Here is a 14,336-nt window from a genome sequence, read left to right on the forward strand (position 1 = left end):
CACGTGGTTTATGTATGCGGTTTATATTACCGGTTTATGCATGCGGTTTTGGTAGTGGTTATTATATTGCTTTTGTATGTGGTTTTTTTCAGTGGTTTCCATAAGTGGTTTATGTTGTTAGTTGTTTTTGTTAGTGGTTTTGTAAGTGGTTATAATTATGCGGTCAATGTAATGTGCAGCCCCAGTGTTGCATATCGAGCATGCGGCGGCAGCAGGGCATGCGACTCGATGAGAGATACGTTTCGTACTTACAGATGGCTGGATTATACCATCTTGCGAGGCTGAACAATAGATGGTTCCGATTAGATGAGCCCCTTGTCAGTGCATTCGTCGAGCGGTGGCGTCTAGAAACGCACACGTTCCACATGCCGTTCAGAGAGTGCACGATCACACTTCAGGACGTGGCGTACCAGTTGGGTTTGCCAGTGGACGGGCGTTATGTCAGTGGTTGCCTTACAGATTTCCAGATATACATCCAGGGTGGCCGTCTAGCTTGGGTGTGGTTCCAGGAGTTGCTTGGAGTGATTCCTCCTCCGAGCCAAGTTCAGAAGTTCGTAGTAAACTGCACCTGGTTCCAGTAGACTTTTGTTCATGTTCATTATTGTATCTTAGCCAAGTTTATTATCACCTTTGATGTACTTGTACGATCCAACTTGTACTTTGGTTATTTATGTTTCAGTATGTTGTTGCTTTATCATGATATTGTACTTTGAAAATTGCTGTTCATTGTTTTTTTCAGTTACTAGGATATTTTTCCCATCATGTATTCATTTAATTTGTAGATTCATTTATTGCCTTGTGTATTCAACGGATATTTCGTACAAAACTTCGAAAACGGAACATATTCATTAATTAATATCCCATGCAAAGTACATCGCATTAACTTTAACAAATTCTATCATTGATCAACTACAACTAAGGAAACCTATAATAGTGGAATCTAAACGCCAAAGTGAAATCAACAAAGTACCGAAGCTAACAATACACCTACTCATGTCCCCCTGTATGCTCTGGTCTTCCGACCTGTGGGCAACTCCGACGTGTGTTTCCGGGTTGCCGACAAAGGCCACATCTCTTTGGTCGGTTTGGATCTGCCTCGTCCATATTGGTCCGTATCCGAGTGGATCTCGGACGACCCTCCCTCGCACGCCTATTGTTCGGATCTGGGAGCACTGTCGGCCCGTCATATGGTGGCCAGAAACCCTCCGGAATGAGAGGTGTGAATCCCATCCGATACACATTGAAAACCGAACTAAGACGATACACCTGGTAGACTTAAGGCTGCCAAGTAAGCCGTGAGTAGGCACAGCATGCCAGTGCGTGCGAACATGGGAAATGAAGTGCCTGGAAGTATCTGCAGTCATATGTCTGAGATGCAAGTGAGACCCTGTAGCTACTCAGTAAGAACGAACTAGTCGGAGTTGGCTCTGCGACGGTGAACTTCGAGTTACCCCTGTCGTACAAAGTCACCGTGAAGCACCTCGCTGTCTTCAAGTTGGCCTCGATACACTTCACCAAGTGTTGACTGAATTGTTGTCCGGTACCTAGCTGGGCCTCATCCTCTCTCCCATTGCAGACAAATAGTTCGGCCAACCTTCCGTATGTTGCCTTCACCAGCGAGCACACAGGGAGGTTTCTGACAACCTTGAGGATTGAGTTCACACACTCAGAGATATTCGTTGTCATGTGCCCGAATCTCCGGCCCTCATCACAATGCTGTGTCCACAATGAATACTCAATCCGGTTCGCCCAGTCACACATCGCCGGGTCTTCAGACCGTAGAATATCAAACCAGTAATCAAACTCTACCTTGGTCTTAGAGTACGCCACGTTCACAAGAAGCCTCCTTGCGTCTTTGCCCTTGAAGGTTAGGGCGAAATTTGCTACTACATGTCGAATGCAGAATGCCCGGTATGCAGCTGGAGGTAGCCATCCTTCGTCGGGAGCTTCAAGCACGGCCTTGATGTCGTTATGCCTGTCCGATATAACCAGCAGACCCCGTTGCGGTGTCACGTACTGACGCAGGTGGGAAAGAAAGAAGGACCAGGACTCAGCATTCTCACCATCGACTAGTGCGAATGCAACAGGGAGTATGTTGGAGTTTTCGTCCTGTGCAATCACGACAAGCAATGGTCCCCCACACTTGCTATACAGATGGGTGCCGTCAATACTCACCAACGGCTTGCAATGACGGAATGCCTCGATACACAGTGGAAACGTCCAGAACAGTCTGTGAAAATAAGCTTGAGACTCGTCCAGCTGTCCCCCAACTCGAACAGGGCTCGTCCTAAGGACTGCAACAGTACCAGGCATCGTCAACTGGACTCGTAACACCCACCTAGGGAGCTTGTTATACGACTCATCCCAGTCACCGTAGATGAGGGCAACAGCCTTCTGCTTCGCCAACCAGACCCTCCTGTACGTCGGCCTAAACCCAAAGTGTGCGGCCGTGGCATTTAGGAGCACCTTGATGCTGACGAATGCATCAGCCCTAACCATTGGCATAACGAATGCCAAGATCACATGATAATCCAAACTCCTGTGGTCGCTGGAGATGGAGGTCGCGAGACACATATGCCGTCCATTGTACCGTTTGACCTCCCAAATGCCCTTGCGCTGCGGAGACTCAGCCGAATCAACCATGTGCACCCATTCCCGAACTCAGAACACTTGCCCACATACCGCCGATAGTCAGACTCCACTACCTTGTACTGTATCCCTCGGCGGATGCTGTAAGTCTTGACACTTAACAGGGCCTCATCTTTATCCTAAAATTGCTGACCAACCTGAAACTCTGTCAGACCTGCAGACCCTTCCGCATCTCTAGCGCCAAATCCAGCAGGCTGTCCAGGAACCCCCTCCTGCCTCATGGCATCCAAGTCCAAAGATGAAAAATGTGGAGGGTACTGCTCTGTGCCAGAGCTAGAACCACCTCCTGCCCCTGCAGGCTCACTCACTCCAATATCATCGCCACTGTCATCAGCAATCATATCCGGTTCCACATCATCGTCCTCTGGATCATCCAACAATCCATCTCCAACCCCAGCCGGTGCAGCACACTGTAAAGAGGTCGGCAGAAATTCTCCTATTCCAACCTCGTCGCCTACACTGCCGTTGAAATCAACAGCGAATGAAGGGGAGGCGACAGGCTGGACGGGTGGCTCGTACACAGGTACGGAGGAAGAAGCAACGGCAGGTCTGGAGCTAGAACCGACTACCGTGGCTAAAGTGGGGGTATTCCGGTTCAAACCCCCCGAGCTGGATACCACATTAACCAACTTTACCAACAGCTTTGGTGTCCTTACTTCGGAAAACTGCCGGCGATAATGAAACATGACCTGCAAGTCCTCATCACTACCAATCGTGAAACAAGCATACTTCACGGTTTCTTAGAGCACCGTGATTGGAATGCGATAGAAAAACTTCTTAACCCGTTTCACATCTTCCAGACCAAGTTTCACCAGTACAGAGTTAACAAGGTCATCATAGCTCGTCGTAGGCCTCACGAAAATACTGAGAGGATCCTTATCAGTGAACTTCACACCAGAACGTGTTTTCCTCTTAATCGAACCTCTATGGTGAACCAACGCTACAAAACTCTCCTCACTAGCCATTTTTCCCCTCTAATGAGAGCAACTCACGTTCACACCATATATATACACTTTTGGTCCTCACTAATTCGAACTAGCCCAGTTCGAATTCTATATAGTGTAATTCGAATCAGCATCTTTCGAATTACATAGGAATTGTGATTCGTGAGTAAATCGAATCAGCCTGGTTCGAATTACTGTTATTGTGTAATTCGAACTAGGTGAATTCGAATTACATGCTTTGGGTGAACTTCTCATAATTCGAATCAACATGATTCGAATTATACATAAATAAAGTTCGAGCTTAGCTGATTCGAACTACATATTAATGTGTTTTGGTTGATTGATAAAACTGAATTTGGATTGGTTTAATCATGTAAATTTGTGCTCTCCCTGGCTTATCTAAATTTTTTACCCTTATAAATATCATAGAATTTATCTTTTAAAAAATTGTAAATTTTTTAGATTATTTAAGGAAAATTTCCTCAAAGTCACTCTTTATTTACAAACCAATAAAGAATTTGTGTTGGTCTCAAAGATAAAAATGAAAAGCAGCAATCACCACATCATGTGAATAAAGAGATGGATGTATAATATTAAATTATTAATATAATAGTAGGATGTGAGATTCTGCATTCCCAAGGCAGATGAGATTAGACCAATTGAGGGATCACTGCATTATTAAGTGTCTAATAAAGTAATAATATCATTACATTATTAATGGAAAAGGAGGTTGTCTTTTTCAATAGACGTTGCTGACGCCATGACAAAAAGCCATTTTAATTGGGTCATATCAAATTTGTTTTGTTCTGCTTTTTGAACCCCACACTTGACCTGGACATTTTTCTTCTAACAGTAAATTACTAAAATACTATAAAAAAATTTACCAAAAATAATTTTAAAAATACTAACAATAAATAAATTTTTAAAAATTTTTTAAAATATAATTAAAAAAAACTACATATTAAATATATATTTTAAAACAACGCCAAAATCTTTTTAAAATCGAAAATTAAGCAACATTACTAACGTATTAGAATCATACACTAATCTTAGTATATTCGTTCCAAAAATTTTACTGAAAGAAGGAAAAAATATTTTTCATGAGAATTATTTAATTTACGTTCATATTTAATTAATAATAGTTTATTTTATAATTTAGTAGCAAGTCTCCAGTATGTCTAATTTGAGTTTGGGATTTGGCATTAATATTGGATATTCTTTTTTAAAACATTATCTAAAATGAGTTTTTATTATTATTATTTTTTGCAAAAGAAATATTTTCATAATTTAAAAAATAAAAATATTTTTTTAAAGAATAAAACAAAACAATAGAATAAAGAATTTATGCCTTCTAAATTTCTTAATATTTTATCAAAAAAATTGCTTATATATAATTCAATAATATATTGAACAAGAAATTATATCATTTTAGCTTCTTTTAATCCTTTATCCCCTCCCTCCTGTCTCTCTAAATTGATTAAAATATTAAAATTAATTATAAAATATTATAATACTAATAAATCTTACTATGAAAAGAATTAAAACGAATATGTAATTATAAAAGATGAGTTCTAATAGATAAAACTATGTGAACTCTAGAAAATTATTACAAATTTTTAAATTACTATGTAATCTAATCTAATCAATCCTAAACTCTAAATCCTACTTCATCAAATTATGATTTAGTGTTTCATCAAATTAGAGGTACATAAATTTAATGTTTTTGGATCTATTCATGTTCTTCTATGTTTATAAAAAATCTATATTTCACCAAACTAAACAGCAAATATATATCACCGTATTCATATCTCAATTTATCTTATGAGACATAAACATCAACCAAATACTACCTAATTTATCTTATGCATGCTGGAGACTTGCACAGGTGTTAGAATTTTTAGTACTTTCACATTGTGGGTTTAAGTCATACTTCTTGTCATGATGGTTTCTTTTCGAAGACAATCTTTTAGTACTTTCGTAAACACTTACGAAGCATAAAAGCACACTTTAGTGTCGGTGGAATAATAAATGTAGAACCCACTTAAATTTTTGTTCTAAAAAGAAAACTAGGTGAAAAAAACATTTTCTTCCATTGAGAGAAATTTCATATCTAGTGTTGGGAAAAATAAGAAAACCAATCACTTCAAATGATTACATCCCAGTATAACTAAACAAATTTTGACCTCAACATATATTACTTTTATGATAGATGAAAAGAATTATACACTACTAGTATGTGACAATTTGGAATTATGTGTAAATAACTCATTTAAGAATGAAACTTCGATATTTAAGATTTTTTTTTATTAAAACTAATTTATTCGATATGAAATCTGTTAAAGATTAATTTATAGTATCGTTCTTTATTTAAAAAAAAAAGACAATGGCATTCTTAGAGGAATGTCTATTTTTCTAAATTGAAGTATGAAAGTTACGAAATAAAAAACAATGGTGCTAACTTAACAATTAACAAAATTACTTATTAAAGAAAACAAAAATTTAAATCTTCAAAGTAAAATCAGAAATTATTTTTAATATGGAGATGAAGATGGTGTTTTGGTTCAATATCGATATTTGAAGTGTATTATAATATTATAAAAGTGCAAAAAAAATATCCAAAAAATAATGATAGGTGTCCAACACACATTCTGCGTGTTGACTCTTCACTTACAAAATCTATCCACATATAATTATACTAAATAATCCTATTTTTAACAAAAATACAAATATTTTTTTCATATAACAAAAAATTAGCCGGGCAAAATTATCCGTGAGATTTCATTTTATTAACAAAAGTACTTATTTTTTGGGGGGTAAATTTGTAAAATAATTTAAATTCTTTTAAAAATGTTGTTCAAATTTTAACTCTTGTATATAAATATAATTGTGTCAACTACCGTTAATATTGTGAATAAATTAGAATTTCATCAATTAAATTATGAATTTACACATCCTTCCATTGTTATTCCAAAAATCCTTAGTACACGTCAGAGAGGAATATCTTGTGAAGCTCGTGACACATTTTTCAATTGCATATGCATCCAGCATCCCTCCCTCCCACGGTGGCACCTGTGACTGAAAGTGACAAATCACAAATGATCCTGGGACCATAGTTCACGGGTTGATTCTTTTCTAGTTTATTGTACTTGGAATATAACTCATAACTGACTTCAATATAAAAAGGAAAAGAAATGAATTAATAAAAATTCCCAGAATATTGTTATGTTTTTAAGTTTCATCATCTCGTATTGTTTTTTCTTTATGATTTAATCGCAGTATCTTAGTTTAACATTCCTGTCAAAGGAAAGTAGCGATGTTAACGTCTATACTGTACTCCAGCGGTACAATAATAATTTTTTTTTAGAATACGTCCATAATAATAATAATAATAATAATAATAATAATAATAATAATTTTTGTTGTCGTCGTCGTCATCGTCATAACCAATTTAAGTTCGTCAAATAATTAATTCATTTGGCTTAAACAAAAATTGAGAATTTAAATCTCATCTTATATATATTATGTAGTAATTTATTGGTTAATAATAATTAATTTTTTTCGAATTGAGAATATTGGGAGAAATAAAAAATTATCATCATATATAATCTATTTTATTATTATTATTATTATTGTTATATAAAATTCAAGAAATAACTAGTTTCAGTGTCTCATTTATATTCCTAAACACACTCAATTAACAAAAGTAGTTATTTATCTATTTTGTCTTATAATTTCCTATTTTTGAATAATAACTTTCTTTAGAAAAATATTTTTTTTTGGTCAAGCTTTAGAAAAATATATATTTTTTTTGGACATGTTTAGAAAAATATTTTAGATATAATGCATGCATTTTGGGCCGGAAGAAAACTATAAATGATTCGGATAATCAGATATGAATGATTTATATCTTAAAACTGGACTTGGGTTTTCTTTTCACCTGCAACTTCCGAACCTTGGTTGTTGCTACTTTCATACTCAAATCAGTTATGTCCAGAAAAAAAAAAAATTCAAATGACAAGCAGGACACAACTCACACAAGCTGGTTTCTGTTTATAAGAAAAAGTATAAATATAATTTATAAAAATTACTATATATATATATATATATATATATATATATATATATATATATATTAAATTTTTGTCCACATATCCTATTAGTATTATGATATATATAATGTTATATGTTTAATAAAATTTATTATTTTTCATAATGTTATATGTGTACTGAAATGTATTATTTTTTATTAATACTTAGTCAATTCTATACTCTAAATTATATATCCTAAATTTTAATAATACAAAGATAAGATATTTATTCAAAATGTTGCTTAATGTTAATAAAAGCTATTGATCTCCAAATATCTTTCTGTATAAGTGTTTATGTCTCAGACCGTCTCAAAAGACTCGATTTAGATTTGATTGGTTTGATTAAATTTTATCAACCTTCGTTATGACACAAGTTAAACCAAAATCTAAAAAATTGGTTTGATTAAGAGTGTGTTTGGTATAACATTTGGAACATCAAATACACATTCAATTTTCTTAAAAAATTCATTATTTTGTTTGGTTATTTTTTCTCCTTCTAAAACATTTATTATTTTTTGTTGAACCATTAATTGAAAAAACTTATTTTTTATTTATCAATCTTTTTTCATGATTCATATGATGAATTTTGTTATTTTTTATAATATTTTTTAAAATATTCTTTCATGCAGGCTATTATTTTTTATGGAGTTTTTATTATTTTTTATTCATATAATTTTCTTTTTTTATTGTCTTGTTAATTTTTTGTATGAAATTTTTTTATTTTATGTTTTTGCTTTGTATTGCAATTTTATTAATCCCATTAGAAAGAGTAAATTAAATAAAAAACTATAATAAAGTAATATTAGAATTATAAGTAATAAAAAATTATAGCTAAAAGAGTATTAAAAGTATTACAAAAGAGTATTAAAATTTATTTAATTATCTAAAATAAAATGATAAAATAATATAAAATAATTATTTAAATTTATATTTTTTTAGTAATTTTTATCTAAAAATAATTTTAAATAGTATAATCCAAACAACATTTAATTTATTACACTTCATTTTAAAATAAAAATTACTAAATATAACCATATTAACAGCAACTTAATTATAACTAACACCAACTCACTTATAATTAAAATCAAATTTGTAAAATTAATTTTATGCAAACTTTCGTTTGCAAGTTTCAATCAAAACACACACTAAAAGTTTATGAATTTATAACTTGATTATAAGTTCATATATTAAATGGGTCGAATTTGAGTTTGAGTTTGGATTGAGTTTATTAGCTTTGGGGTGTACATTGGTTAAATAAAATTGGATTTTTTTTTGTCTCAAATCTGATCTTAAATATTATCTGGGTCTATTTTTGAGATTCTTATTTGGTCTTAAATTAATGAAACTTTGCTATTTTTGGATCATAATAATACTGGGCCTAAATAAAATTTATACCAAAATAGCAACATTCACATAAAAATAGAATAAATAGTCATTTTAGTTTCCAAAAGATTTTGATTTTAACAAAATAATCATCATAAAATGATAATGACAAAATGACTCCAAAAAATATGTTTTGTTTGACAAAATGATCCAAGTATTCAGTAAATAATTATTTTACTTCGTCAACTATTGAAATATTTACGAAATTATTAGTTTACCCTTATTTTCTCTTATAGAATTACTACCCTACTCATTTTCTCTTTTCGTCTCCTTTTTTTCATCACTATCATCATCACTCATCATCAATCTCCTTTTCTCCTTTTTTTTTAAATCACCATTACCTACCACCAATCCCCTCTCTTTTCCTTTTCATTATTATCACCCACCACCAATTTCTCACCCCAAGCCATTTCATTTTTCTATTACTATTCTGCTGTTATCACTTTGCAGTCATTACTCCCATCCTACAATGCAGCTCCATCACTATCACACCTGTTCAATTGCTGCCATCAACCTCATTGACTACCACCTCCACTTCTACTACTTTAGTGTCATCCTCCTTGAATGTTTTCTCTCTGTCATTCTTTTTCTTTCTCTCAATTTTTAATTTATTTTTTTTGTCTTAATTTCTATTTTTTGATTTATTTATTGATGATGATGATAATAATTTTGGGTGTATGATAGTAATAAAGGAAGTTAGGTTTAAATGCTTGATAATAGAGATTAAAGATAATAGTAGTGGTGGATAAGAGACTGCGAAAGATGGGGTGGATAAGATGTGATGGGGAATAGATCCTCTTTATTTTTTTTAACACTTGAGAGAATAAAATGTGATCTCTCACCTTTAATTCTATAAGTGGGACCAAAATTAAATAGGAAAGAGAGAGCAATGAAGGATGAGATCCTACACTGGACACCATCCATTTTTTTTCCACTGGAGAGGATCTACTCCCGATGTGATGAGGACGACAATATTACCCATGGATAAAGGTGCGATAAGTGAGATGGATTGATAGCAATGAGATGAAGTGTGATGGTATTGGCAGTAAAATTAGATGGGATAGAAGTTGATGATGATGAAAATGGGTGAGAGCAACCATATAAGATGATAGTAGTGGAATAGAATAGAAAAAAAAGTAAAGATAATGTAGAATTGTTGATGATATTTGAGAAAGAAAAAAATTAGGATAGATTAGAATATCATAAAAAAAATTAACAGTTTATTGAAAAAATTAATCATTGACTAACGTTTGGATAATTCTTGTCAAATAAAACATATTTTTAGGAATTATTTTATCTTGTCATTTTGTCAAAATCAAATTTTTTTAGGAGGTCTAAATAACTATTTACTCTAAAAAATATTTGGCAAGTAATAATAAAAACAGAAAAGCTCTGCATACAAGCCATTAGGGCTTGTATGCTTTACAAGTTCATTAAAGAATAAAAGCAAAAAATGCGCTGCAAGGTCTACGTCCAATACACGCACTATATAAAGATCCCGCGTATATATAACTACCAAATTTAAAAGATTTGTTTCCTTCTTCGTTCTCCTTATTTCTAGATTTGCTCGTTCTTCTTCTCGCGCGTCTTCCATGCTTCTTCTCGATCGTTCTTTTCCCCTTCTTTCTCACTGGTATGTTCTTCGTCATTTACGTTAGTTTTTCTCTCTGCAATTGCAGCTTCATTTTCTATTCGATTTGTTGTTTTCTGAAATCAAAGTTTGAACTCGTTTTGAAGATTATGGATGATTCAACCTCAGATTGTCAGCTGAATCAGGGCGAAGTGGATTATGAATTTGAATCTAACGAAGTTCCTGACGTTTGATTTACATACGATTACTCTGAATTTTGTTGCAGTCATTTGAATAGCATTGTGTAGCTGAATAATTCGTGAACATTGACTGTAAAACTAACACGTTAACATGAATCTGTGGATTGAATATAATGTATTAGTTTTGATTAATTATCTGGAATTTATAGCAGACGCTTGGGTGTAGATCAGAACTTTTTTTGGTGTATTTTTGCGAGAAGTGTGGGTGTATTTACAGTTTATGGCTTTTTCTGTTATTTTAGTTTAGTTGTTGTCGTTCGGGTGTATTATATCAGACATGATTGGGTGTGTTTTTATTTTTTGACATGGTGTATTCTACAGCCTGTGTATTTACAGTTTATGGTTTTTTTTGTTATTTTAGTTGAGTTGTTGCAGTTCGGGTGTATTATATCAGCAATGGTTGGGTGTATTTTTAGTTTTTGATATGGTGTATTCTGTAGCCTCTCTCTGTTGTTAATGACCAGTTTGTTCCGAAGGTTGGAATGACCTTTACCACCCTTGAAGATGCTGGAAAATTTTACAGGAACTACGCCAAGGCTGCAGATTTTTCTACAAGAGTTCGGAGCACAAATAGGAAGGAAAACGAGATTAAGAATCAATTGATTACATGTAGCAGAGAGGGAAAATGGAAATCTAAAATATCTCCGACCGAGAAGATGAATCCGACAGCTGGTTTAAACTGTCCTGCAAGAATTTATATACACACATTGAAGGATGTCGGTGCTTGGATCATTTCAAAGGTTGTGCTGGATCATTCACACCCTTGCTGTCCAAGTAAAGCAGAGATGCTCAAACAGCACAGGGAACTAAGCATGTCCATTCGTCGTACAATAGAGAATAACGAGGAGGCCGGTATTAGACCAAGCAAAACCTACCAATCATTTGTTGCGGCTGTCGGGGGTCATCGCGAGTTAAATTTTATTGAAAAGGATGTGAGGAATTACATCATGAGAGAAGTGCGGAATGTTTCTGAACAAGAAGATGCAAAGGAATTCGGGAAATATTTGTTAAGAATGAAAGAGAAGAATCAGAATTTCTTTTTTGAGCTTGAACTCGAGGAGGATCAATCTTAAGCTGGCTTTTTGGGCCGATGCAAGAAGTAGAGCTGCCTTTGAGTATTTCAGAGATGTTATTTCATTTGACACCACCTACAATACAAACAGGTAATAAACTGTCCCTGTTTATGATGCTAAATTAATGTATTTTTATGAATCCATGGCAGAGGTGTATATTGCATGTTTTTGGGTGTATACAAAGCATTTGTTGGGTGTATCTAATAATTTTCCATTCTGCACTATGGTAATTTGTTTCAGGTATAATTTGGTTTGTGGTTCTTTTGTCGGGGTGAATCACCATGGTCAGTCAACACTTCTCGGATGCTCTTTGATGAAAAATGAAGAAATTGAATCATTCAAATGGTTATTTCAATGTTGGCTTCGTTGCATGGGAGAAAATGCTCCGAAAGGGTTTCTCACTGATCAATGCGCATCAATAAAAAGGGCTTTAGAGGCTTGTATGCCAACAACAATTCACCGTTGGTGTATTTGACACATCATGAAGAAGATTCCAAGCAAATTAAACGGGTATAAGGGACATGCATAAATTGAACAAGAAATGAGCCAAGTTATTTGGAACTCTCATAGCAAAGACTCATTTGATAGGAATTGGAATGATTTTCTGCTGAATTTTGGTCTTGTGGACAACAAGTGGCTTTCAGGTAATGTTTCTTTAAAATATGCAGCAGAGGTATAAATTGCATGTTTTTTGGGGTGTATTCATAGTGTATGTTTGGGTGTATTCTGCAGATCTCTATGAAGACTGTCATATATGGGTTCCAATTTATCTGGATCACCACTTCTGGGCAGGGATGAGAAGCACACAAAGGAGCGAGAGCATGCATTCATTTTTTAACAAGTTTATTACCCGGAACAGCTCGCTTATTCAATTCGTCAAATAATATGATAATTGCCTCGGAAGCAGGGAGCAAGTAGAGAGAGAATCAGATGCTGCAGATTTTCATACGGTCATACCATGTGCAACCAAATCCTCCATTGAAGCTCAGTTTCAAGATGTGTACACTCATCAAAAGTTTAGGAAAGTGCAAGCACAATTCAGAGGAAAGGCAAATTGCATCACTAGATTAACGAATTCCGCTCTAGGCTATTCAGTATACGAAGTCGGAGAACAAGTTTCCAGCTCAATATTCCAGAAGTTTGTGGTTACTTACGACTCAGTAGCAGCCGAGGTAAAATGCTAATGTTTATTATTCGAGTCGAGAGGGATAGTGTGCCGTCACGCACTAAGCGTGTTAAGCTTTGAACAAGTAAGTCAAGTGTCACCGAGATATATACTGGAACGATGGAGCAAGAAGGTAAAGAGGCGACACACACACGTCAAGAGCAGCCACGACGAGCCACTGTTGGAGCCAAGAAGCAAGAGGTTTGACCAATTGGTTTTTCATTTGCAAAATATTTGTGAATTTGCATCCGAATCTGAGGAGCTGACTGCAATTATGCACCGTGCGTACGATAACGTCATGGTTGAGATGGAATCATTGAAAGCCAAAAGGAAGGGCACATCTTCTTTATCTCACGAAGACGCCAACTTGGAATCCGTTAACGAGCTTCAAAGCCCTCCAAGGATTCGAACAAGAGGACATCCAAAAAATAGGCTAGGTTCAAAGTTGGACAAACAGATTGCAAATGCCACAAAGAAGAAGAAAACAAAAGCTTTAAATGAGGTAAAAGTGATGTTCTTTAAAAGAAGAATTTTCTCGTTAATAGGTTAGCTAATATGTGAGTGTATTATATTCAGTTGAACCTCTTTGATGCTGCATCAGTGGTGCATTCAAATTCCAGCCAATATCAAGCACGTGTTATGAATTATCAGTTCAGGGTACCAGCAGCAGTGGATAATTCTTTGGGTGTATAGTTACAGAATATGGGTGTAAAAGCACTGTTCGTTTGGGTGTATTTCTGAATTTTCTTGTATTTCACATTTTACATATATACATATATATACTTCATAACCTTATTTTTATATTATAAAATAATGTTTGTTTTTTTTTAACAACGTTTTATGGGTTTTATGTTATAAAATACAGTTTGCATATGGATGGTATTAAGTGTTTAGGGTTTAGGATTTTAGGGATAAAGTATCAGGGGTGATAGATTTCAGGGTGTATAATCAACTTTCTTTGGGTGTAAAAAATGGCAGGTTATGGGTGTATATTTGATTTGATATTTTCCTTCATATTATAGTACCTGTAATTCATACATTTTAAATACAGCAGATAGAGTTTAATTATTGAAAGAAATTTCACAATAAACTGCATTATAATTGTCAAATATTTACAACATGTCTTCCATTTGTTACAAACTATATAACATTTACATTAAGTAGTGTCAACATCCTGAGAATCTATCTGACAATATGAACTCAA

The 14,336-nt window shown here is 34.1% G+C and overlaps 1 protein-coding gene across 1 annotated transcript; it reads right to left on the reverse strand.

Moving 5' to 3' along the window:
• Positions 1-1,275: 1,275 nt before the first annotated feature.
• Positions 1,276-3,614, reverse strand: LOC148549745 (uncharacterized). Its single transcript, XM_088495768.1, has 6 exons — positions 3,399-3,614; positions 2,958-3,338; positions 2,787-2,861; positions 1,810-2,109; positions 1,595-1,716; positions 1,276-1,453 (listed from the first exon to the last, which is right to left on the reverse strand). Exons 1-6 carry the CDS (start codon positions 3,612-3,614, stop codon positions 1,276-1,278), a joined length of 1,272 nt encoding a protein of 423 aa, XP_088351894.1.
• Positions 3,615-14,336: the final 10,722 nt, after the last annotated feature.

This window comes from Arachis ipaensis, chromosome B8 (genome assembly GCF_059453495.1).
Source record: "Arachis ipaensis isolate K30076 ecotype BB chromosome B8, ASM5945349v1, whole genome shotgun sequence".
Taxonomy (NCBI): Eukaryota; Viridiplantae; Streptophyta; class Magnoliopsida; order Fabales; family Fabaceae; genus Arachis; species Arachis ipaensis.